At 32.4% G+C, this 10,201-nt stretch overlaps 1 protein-coding gene across 1 annotated transcript; it reads right to left on the bottom strand.

Annotated features, from left to right (window-relative positions):
* Positions 1–1,185: 1,185 nt before the first annotated feature.
* LOC141450389 (uncharacterized) lies at positions 1,186–9,860 on the bottom strand. Its single transcript, XM_074120774.1, has 7 exons — positions 9,701–9,860; positions 7,361–7,442; positions 5,150–5,202; positions 3,998–4,033; positions 3,800–3,914; positions 1,872–1,945; positions 1,186–1,798 (listed from the first exon to the last, which is right to left on the bottom strand). The coding sequence occupies exons 1-7, from the start codon at positions 9,752–9,754 to the stop codon at positions 1,772–1,774; spliced, it is 441 nt and encodes a 146-aa protein (XP_073976875.1). The 5' UTR covers positions 9,755–9,860; the 3' UTR covers positions 1,186–1,771.
* Between the last annotated feature and the right edge of the window lie 341 nt (positions 9,861–10,201).

Below are 10,201 nucleotides of genomic sequence, written 5' to 3'. Positions count from 1 at the left end.
TCCAGCCTTAGCCTGAGCTTCGATGGTTGTTTAAACTAAGAGAACTTATTTATTTAAATTATATACCTTGGATAGTGAGAGATATTGAGATGTGTTCACTTTGTAATTCTAGAGTCAGAGAAGACGTCTTCCATTTTGTAGCATAATGTAAAATTTTAATAGAACTGCGTTGTGCACGATATGCTTGGCATTATCGCTTTGAATTAGTTCAAAAGTTTAATTTTTGATTTTTATTTCTTTAAGAGTATGTATTCTTTTTCTTTTTTGGATTATACATATATCATCTTTTTTTATTTTTATTTCTTTGACGTTTTCATTATGAATAACCTCCTCCGGCAGACGGAATATATCCATGGCGATTAATACGTTTGTATTGTTGAATTTTTTGTTTAAATAAAGTAGTATTATTATTATATCTGGTCAATGATCTATCATTTTGATTGAATCAAAGTTCTCATGATTTTTTGAAACTTTTTCGAAAAACAGCTCCTTTAAACTTGATACGAATATTTATGAATAAAATCTAATCACTTTTAATAAGGCACAAGAAAAGTGTATTTTTTCTTATTTGTGCTTTGGTTTTGGTATTTAGTTGAATGTACTGTTTATGTAAACTTAACATTAATATTGTACTTTGATCTTGCTGATTACTTGACTACCAATTTTCAATGTAAAACCGCATTAAATAAAGATTACACTATACGAGTTGATTTACAAAATTGCAAAATGGGTGAATAATTTTTAAAATTCGATTGATATTGAAGCATTATTTTAAAAGAATTCCTGAAGAAGACCAATTAATTCATTATTGGTTTATGAATTTCATACAGGTATGAACCTTGAAAGCTCGAGGAGTGCGCACCGTTTCAAGAGAAGCTGTGGATATACTGATCCCAGTTCTAGCAGAAGGAAAAAGATGTCAGAATCCTGTTTTCCTGTTCCTCAAAACAAGCAGGAGAAAACTTGCAGGAAGGTAAGGACTATAAGTCTATGTACTCTATGCTGTATGTCTATTCATGATAGCTACCTAGCTGCATGACATTAGAAGATGCATAAAATAAAGAGGGGTGGCCCTTCGAATCCTCGCCATAGAAAAAGGCACACAAATTTGAAGTGATTAACATTTGAAGTTAGGGGAAGTAAAACCAAACTTAAAAGAGAATTATTAAAAATAAAATAAAAATATTTGTTGTGTGCACTTTATTTATTTATTTATTTAATTTTGTGATTACAATGAAATACAGTACAACGTCGATTAACCGGGCTGACCTCCGGCTATACCCACCCTGGTAAACTGAAATCCCGGTTAAAGCGAATACACAGTATTACATAGTAATGCATTACTGTTTCGTCCCAGAGATCAACTCCTATCTTAGACGGCAATCCTTTTTTTTCCTTTTTTTTCATACATATTTTATTATTATTATTTTTTTTTTGCCATCCCATGGTCTTTTGTAAGACCGTGGTAAATTCCAAGAAATTCAGTACCAATTGCACCATATTTTGGGTTTTTACATACATAATGACCCTTCAAGAAAATCAGGTATAAAAGAGTTGCTGCCACGCCTACAGTTATGTTACATCGGAGGACAAAAAATTTTCCTGTCGCCACCGAAAATTAACTTTTGTTCCGGCGCCGATCCAGGTGTTCTTATGATGACTCAACATAATCCCGGTTAATCCGAATCCCAGTTAACCGAGGGCCGGTTAATCAAGGTTGTACTGTAAATAATTTGATGAGTAGATTAATTAAATATTATTTAGTTTGATCCTAGTTGGCTGAAGGGAAGAAATGTACCTGCAAAAAACAGTTATACATTAGACTTTAATACATTTTCTCATTGCAAAAAAGAAGAAATTCTGGATTTTACCTTTTCACCATGTTTGGCAAAACATTCCCTGACAGATTTACCAAGTGAGCATTTCTCGTCCTTATTTTTGGTTACTGAAACAATAGAAAAGAAATTACAAATTTGATAATTAAAAAATATTTCCCATTGACAATTATAAAACTCAGGTAAATTGTCACTTCGTTTGGCTCTATTCCAACTACTTGATTGTCTACCCTGAGAAATTAGAATAGGGTGATTTTTAAATTCCCTTGACTATAGTTACAGGAAGACACTGATTTTAATGCTAAGTAAATATCTTCTCTTTATCAGCTCTTCCAACAGAACATTGACCAAAATAAAGCTGAGGCTTTTAATCGTGTCACGGTCCCCACAGCGACTAAAGAAGGTATTATCTAAGTTGTGCATTTCAGGTACATCCCATATATTGCACTCATTCGCTGCTGTATTTAACTTGATAGGCAGCAGTAGTCAGGTCCAACCTATTTCGTGAGGTTTATCTAAAGCTTTTTGCAGATCAACTTGAGCTGCTCGACACTGACAGAATTTTTACAAATAATTACATGAAGTTAAGTTTCAGACTTTGGAAAATGCTACACCCCATTGACATGATTGGGGAAACATACAAACTATGAAGTGTACCCTGGAAGAGGTGTGAACATTCAAGCATTTGCAGAAAAGGACTCTTGTACATTTCTCGAAGTGGCGCAAGCAAGATATTTCGACCATATAAACAGTCTAGGAAATACAGCAAGGGAAGGAACGGCCTATAGAAGCGCATGCAATCAATACCTGCCCTTCATATTCTTCGTTCTTTTGTCATCTTGAATTCGTCACCGGCAAATCTAGATGCTAAAGAGAGGTTGAGCCGTACCGGTTTTTTTCTACCCACCGTAAGCATTCTTTTCTGTCAACAACACAGAGAATAGGCCTCATCTTATCAGAAAGAAAGGGGAGTAATGAGCGATAGTAATTGCGATTGAATAGGGGAATGGATTATCTCAGTCTGTAACGCTGGATGTCTCGGGTTCAAATCCAGTAGTGCTACCCTTAAGATTTTCTCCTCCACAGCTCGTTATTGATAGACTGGTTGTCTGTAGAGTGCACACTTTGGAGATGACCTTCGATATTACCGCACCTTAAATTAAACAATAATAGGCTACGTAATCGCAGAGGTTGGAAATAATTGTTTGACTAGGTAATCATAGTCCACGCTGCTTCGATTTAGACTAACTAATTATTACATCGATTTAAGTGGAAAAGCGCCTTAGCTGCTTCTTCAGACATATTCATTCAGAAGATAGCTCAAAACAAGACACAACCACTAAGCACCCTTCAAATTCTATAAATCCTCTAAGAATATTGGATTTGACTTACGAATCATTGGTGTCAAACATATCTAACACGGAATACTGATTGTTAATAAGAATTTAAACACTTTGAAGGGGACATGATAATTTTTTAAAAGCCTATATCCTAATGACTACAGTTAAACTAATGAGGGTTATTTCGATAAAATAATCACTATATTAATACTTCAAAACAGATCAGATTTTGACCCTAAAATAAGCATTTGTTAAACAGCAATTAAATAAAATTAAAATAAAAAACTTACTGGAAGTCTTTTAATTATCGCAAAGGGAGTTGCTGCAGTAATCGTTTCTAAGAGAAGGGCCGGAGTTTAGCGCGCTCTCTGCCAGCTTCAAGTTGTTTTAAATTATATTTTTTTTCGACTTAATACTAAATTTCTACATACACCAGCAATAGTAAACTGTTCATATATTTAAAGCTTTAATCAAGCAAGCTCTCTATCCAATAACCTATATTAATAACGCAATATCTTCTACTAACGCTTATTTCTGATTATCTCGTTGAATCAATCAACCAAATTAGTTTTTATTTAACTAAATATAAACTGTCCGGTAGATAGTTGAGTATGGATTATTTACCTTCGTTAGTACAGGCATCGATCATCTTGTGGACAGTTTCAAGTTCTTTTTGGTCGGAGTACCTTGAGGTGGCCAATTTCTTGCTACCTTCCACACTGAATTCATCTCCTTCGACCTGTTGAATTGCAAATAAATAAATATTTTTACTAAGTACATACAGTGTATAACAAAAATATAAAAAGGAAAATAATTACTTACAACTCCAACTTCTTGGTAGACACATTCCAACAAACACTGTAGGTTTCGAAAACAAAAGAAAGAAAAAGTATTAGAACGGTTGTTTTAATTTTATGATTAAATTGTTAAAAGAGGCATTTTAGAATGAGTAGATATTGGCTTGAATGTTTAACTGTACTTTAATACTTATTAGCACTCTTTAGCAGCACAGAGCTGGTTTCCGTTCGTAGGGAAATGAGGAATATTATGTTATGTACCACATCCCAAGCTAATTTAGTTGTAAGAACAAAATTTTATCTATGAGTTTTGATCATTCCGGTTTAGTGAGAGCGCAAAATGAGGCCTAACACTTAATCAGACATAATCATTTCATCTCGAACATCATAAAAGTGTCTAATTTTATTCCATAATGTAAAATTAGAGACAACAAAAGGGAATAAAACCTGCTTGACTTTTTTCAAGTTAAAATCATAATCTCTTGTACAATTTAAACTTGTAATATGTATGTGATGTCACAAGTAAGGAAATAGAGGAAACATCAATCTATCTATTGACTGACCGCAGTTCCAGCAAGTTACTTAGGTTTGGGAAGAGGATATATTCTCCAAAAATCTTGGAATGAAGGGAATGTTCTGTATTTTCGTTTAGCTCCAGTAAAAAGAACAATGGATCTAGAAGATCGCGCTTAATTACACCTAAATAATGAAGGGGCACATTCAAAGGACTACGTTTTGCTTACATGATCGTAGCAGTTTATGCAGTCTATACATTTATATTTTTGCTTATTGTAGTGTCAAATTTATTTACATAACTGGCAGTGGGGTGTAATCCTAGCTGTTGACTCCTGTCTAATATTATATTACTAAGTAGTGTTACCTATTAGTTTCCTATAGTATATTTCATTTTGGAAGAAATATTTTCTGAAAAAATTCTTATCCACCAAGTGGATTTTCAGGAAATCGCGTTAACCAGAACATAAAGGTTTTCAATGTCACAAATCTCGGATATCCTACATTAAAATCTTTAATGGGTCACTTACTTAACGAAAAAGTAAATTTCAAAAGCTGCAGAAACAGGGAAACATCTGAAGATCAATGTAGAAGGGCTTATAACTTTCAAGAGCGCTAAATACTTCAATAATGTATTTGTCAAATAAAAGAAAAAAGTGATTACCTTTTCTACTTCATCTGAAGGAACTTTCTTTGACAATATCACCTTGGCTTGTTCTGTGGACAAAATTTACTTTAATTTGGATTTAAAAATACTAAGGAATTGTAATTTTCATTTATCTTTAAGGATATAATTAACTTTTTTCCACAATACCAATATTAAAAATAATCCAAATTCCAGTAATGTCAAATTAATTTTCAAGTAATATAAAATTAAGCGTAGTAATTAACGTTGAGAAATATTGTACTTATTTAGTAGTATTTTATTAAAAAACAATGTAATAAATAAACAAAAAACAGGAAATTTCTAAGATATTCTCCCAGCAATAAATTATTTTTTAAGTTAGCGATTTGTTAGTTCTTTGACGTCATGATAGGTAGCGTACTGTACTCTTTCAATAAAGATTTGCTAAAGGGATTCACATCAATAAATTTTACTGAATTTTTGAAACAATAGTTTTGTTCGAATTAGCGGTAACCCCTTCCGTGGAGTAAGGAAGTTAAATACCTGCGGTTGGTGTTACACTCGAAACTTACTTTCACCAAACATATAAATACAGTTTGTGATAAAGCAATAGGTATTATGTGTAGTCTATTTCCTCTCTTAAACTGCAACTCTAACATAGATTTTCTTAGCAAAAAACCAATTTAATATCTCTACATCCGTCCAGTACTCTTATATGCAGCCCTTATGTGGTCCAATACTTGTCGCACCAATTACGGGAAGTTACAAAGAGTCCAAAATAAATGCTTAAGACTAGTTGGGTCAGATCCCCGATGGACTCCCATAGACCACATGCATGCAGCAATAATTGATGTTGCCGGCGTATCTACATTTATCTATAACGCCACGGACAAATTTTTAACTTCCTGTACACTTAGTTTATACCCTCATGTAAAGAGTACTATAGACTAAAAGTTAAGTACTCTCAGTTATAAAAAATACAAGAACAAAAGGCTAAAGCATATCTTGCATTAATTAAATAAATGTAGTAAATTTTTTTTTCCTTAGTTTGACAGATTTACCAATGTAAATATTAAAGTTATGGAGTGTATATAGGCACTGCAGCCTGAAACTATATTTGAATAAACTGTATTTGTATTCAATTTTAAACTGTAAATAAAATATTTCAATTTCAAAACTGAATTTTTCGTACATAAATTCCATTTCTTTCATTTGTTTTTCTAATATCAGTACAAATTAGTAAATTTTCGCAAAAGTATCTGACTTGAAATATCAGGAGAAAAAGTGGCAATATCTATCTTCCAAATGGGTGTGCTACTCAACATCCTCCTACCAACGGCATTTCAAAAGTCTGCGAGGAATCCCGAATAGTCAGGGAAGACAAATTGGCGATGTGGGGTTTCTGTGTCCTCACAGATTGCTGTTTCATCTTTTGTAAAGTTATATCACTTACAAACGGAAAGTTAAGATCAGTGTGTAGTGTTCGTGGCGTAGTAGACTTATTGAGAGATAATATTTAAAATTTTGTTTTTTTTGTTTAATTTGGTTTGAAACTATTTAGGGTAAGTCACTTCTGCATTCCTTTATAGTTGAAGTCCAATCTAAGAAAAGGCTTTGTAAAAGTAAGAATAAGTAATCAACATTTAGTCACTCTGATGAGGTTTCTTAAGTGAGTTCCGTGGCTGACACTTGACTCTGTAAAGTCCGCTAACGAAAAACTTTCATGTGAGGCTAGGGTTAATTAGTTGATATAAACATTCGGCAGTTTGGACATTTGAGAGTAAAGTTAAGCGTGAAAATTAACGTTTTATTAATTTTGCTCTTCTAAAATTAAAAATGATTTTCAAGTGAAGCAGCGTCTTTATAAATTTGAAGTACTATTATGTCGTCTGCGTAAGTTACCAGTAATACTTCTTATACGTCTTAAAGGGAAGAACTTTTCATCACCGCTTCTTAAAGAGAAGTTTGAAACTATTTACAATCTGGTGGGCAGATTTTGTTTCACTTTCAAGAGAATGTTATATACCAAAATTGAATTACATCCAGGATGAAGTAACCTGACACATATAGAAAACCATTTCCAAGTAGGTGATATTCCATCTACCAGTCATTTGAAAATGCTGTGTACTTGACACAAGGTCAAACTGAAGAATAAGAATAAAGCTTTTTTTTAATAGTCGGCTAAACGCAGACCTGAGCTTTTTGCTCATACCAGTAGATGTTTTATGTCAATAAAATCTGAAAATATACCTGGGGTTGCTTTGAGTTCAGCTGAACATTTTTTAGACGCTGCAATTACTTTTTCTTCCACAGGGCTTTGTGTGGCGGCTCCCTAAAACAAATAAAAAATACGAATTATCAAATAAAAATGGTTTTCAAAATATTTCGATAAAGTATATTGCCTTATAACTTGATAATATTCAGAAGATGAAATATTCGCCTTTAATCCCAATTTGAAGAAAATGAAGTGATCGGAAATACAATTTTCCTGAGTTTCCTATAATATGTTCTCCATTCTTTCTCGATATTTTTAGCACTTAATGTGTAGCTAAAGATTCGAGATTAAAGAAAATCCCTCAAACAGAAGTACAACTTCACATTGTAAAAAATTTATAAGTTGGAGCGTTAGAATTAATGTACAAACCAAAATTGCCCTTCTCAGCTAACTTATTCCTTAATTTATCAATTAATGCACTTTACTCAACTTGTGAAGCATGTACTGTGCCTTCAAAGGTGCCTCCACTGGCTCGCAAGCCAGGATTTCCAGGAGGTTATCAACTGCTCTCTGTATCTGAGGAGGCACCTTTGAAGGCACAGTACATGCTTCACAAGTTGAGTAAAGTGCACTATTTAATAAATTAAGGAATAAGTTTGATCCTTTACATGCAAGATATTGATAACTTAAATATGTAGCAGAAGGTTTCCAATTTTTTCGGTAATTAAACGCAACTCTCCCAAAATTACCAAATAATTTTTAAACCTTCTTGTTTGTAACAGATGTAAAATTAATTTTTAGCCATTTTGTGTATGCTTGAGAACATCTAAAGCTCTTAACATTTGATTTTTCTTAGAAAAATCACTCAGAAAACAACTTATTTCCCGATATTAAGAAAAATACTAGCTTTACTGCTTTGGCAATATTTTTATTAGAAAGGGGATGAAAAAATACATAAAAATGACCTATCGCGTGCTCTTCTTTCTCTTTGATAACAAGTTAAAAAATTGAAATATGATTAATAAATACCAGATTTTGAAATGGCCTAGCACCTTTAATTTTAAAGATATCGAATTACGGTTTCCGGTTTCTTTCATAACTTTTAATACTCTTTAAAACTGCGTATAAGAAAATAGGGGTCAACTGCGAACCCTCACATTTGGTCGCGCATCAGCCGCATATTCGGGCAGGAATCAAAAATCAAGTCACATATTCTGAAATTAGAGGTGATGGGCAACAAATTTTACCTCTACCATTTTTTGCTCAGATTAACCGTTTCAGCATGAAATGCATTTGAGCCGTCTTAAAATGAACACCCTGTATATAAATTATGTATAATATTCTTTATATTTTTAATTTTTGCATAAATCTGAGCCTTGGTCATTTATTTCGGCACTTTTTTTATTTCAGAACTTTAACAACTCAATCCTCGTTAATGTTTTAGAAGCGGTAGGACCACAATTTAATTAAAACGAAACTTTCAAAAATGCCTAACCGTCACTTCCTGTGGAGCTCCCTTGAAATAGATTTAAATTAACACAAACTTCATATAAAAGTTCCAAACGTGTATTATATGAAGTTTACATAAGATGTTTTAGAAAAAAATTGAAAAATGATTAATTGAGACGGCTTTCTCGCGATTCAGGTTGAATTTTCGTTTATGATTGATTCTAAATGTAGGATGTTCAACTTTTTAAGACTCAATTTCAAAACATTTATTTCCGATAGAAATCAATATCGAAAATAGGACTGATCCAGTTACATTAGTGAGAGATAGTAAAAGTAATGATAGAAATGAAACTGGAGTGAAATTACATCATCTCACTTTTACAATTATTTTCATAATTCCGACTGGGGATCTGTACTAAAAATTTAAATGTTCTAAACATAATCAATTTGAATGCAGAAACAATAAGTATTTAAAATAATATTTAATAGTTTCAAAAAAAGTCTAGCTTTTAGGTTGCTTTAAAATCAATAAGCTTTACTGCTTTAGATAGACAATGAAGGTATATAGCAAGTTTGAAAACATAGCCGAATGCGTTTTTAAAAAAATCGTTGCAAGTCGTCAAAAAAATAATAACAATAAATGTAAAACTTTCAGATGACAAATTTTTAACAAGTTTCGAATTGAATCTTTGCATAGGATATCAATCCTTAAACCAGGATATATACAAACTGCTGAAAGAAGAAGTCGTCAAGTGATATAGAGAAAAACGCAGTATTTCCTCTGTTTATAACAAATACTTCAAAAGAGATACTGGAAATCGGGAAAGAACATAGACTTATCTTAATTACAATATCCAATTATAATATTCAATATTCTATTTTGTTGTGTCAATCAAAAATTTAAATACAAAATTATATAAACTTACTTTTATATAAGCGATGACTACGAATACAGCAAGAACTGAAAGTGTGGTCTTCATGATTGTTGATGGTAAAGGATGAGGTAAATTCTAAGTTAGAATTATTGGCTGTTATTAGCTAGATGGTAGAGAAATGTGTGATACTGTGAATCTTGCACAGACTATTTAAATAATAATATCCTCTCCACCCCCCATCAGGTACGCAGCCTCCCTCAATAAAAAAATAATAAAAACAATAAATTTGAATAGGTTTTTTATGTCTTATTGTTTTTTTTTAAATTTCAATTTTTGATGTACGATGTCGATATTTCCAAGGTGATATACTCTACTCTGATCATAAAGAGCTATTTATTCTTTTTGGTGACCGATTCGACCGAGATGGGAAAAGAAACGATTGCCAATTTTAAACTAGGGACTAGATCATCTTCAGGCTTTAATAATTATCAATTATTTTGCTGCATTAACTTTTCCTTCACATTTTTGAGAATTTATTAGATGTACAGACCC

Source organism: Rhodnius prolixus, unplaced genomic scaffold, assembly GCF_049639745.1.
Source record: "Rhodnius prolixus isolate KJV_2025 unplaced genomic scaffold, Rpr scaffold_2, whole genome shotgun sequence".
NCBI lineage: Eukaryota > Metazoa > Arthropoda > Insecta > Hemiptera > Reduviidae > Rhodnius > Rhodnius prolixus.
This window is presented reverse-complemented; position numbering and strand designations above follow the sequence as displayed.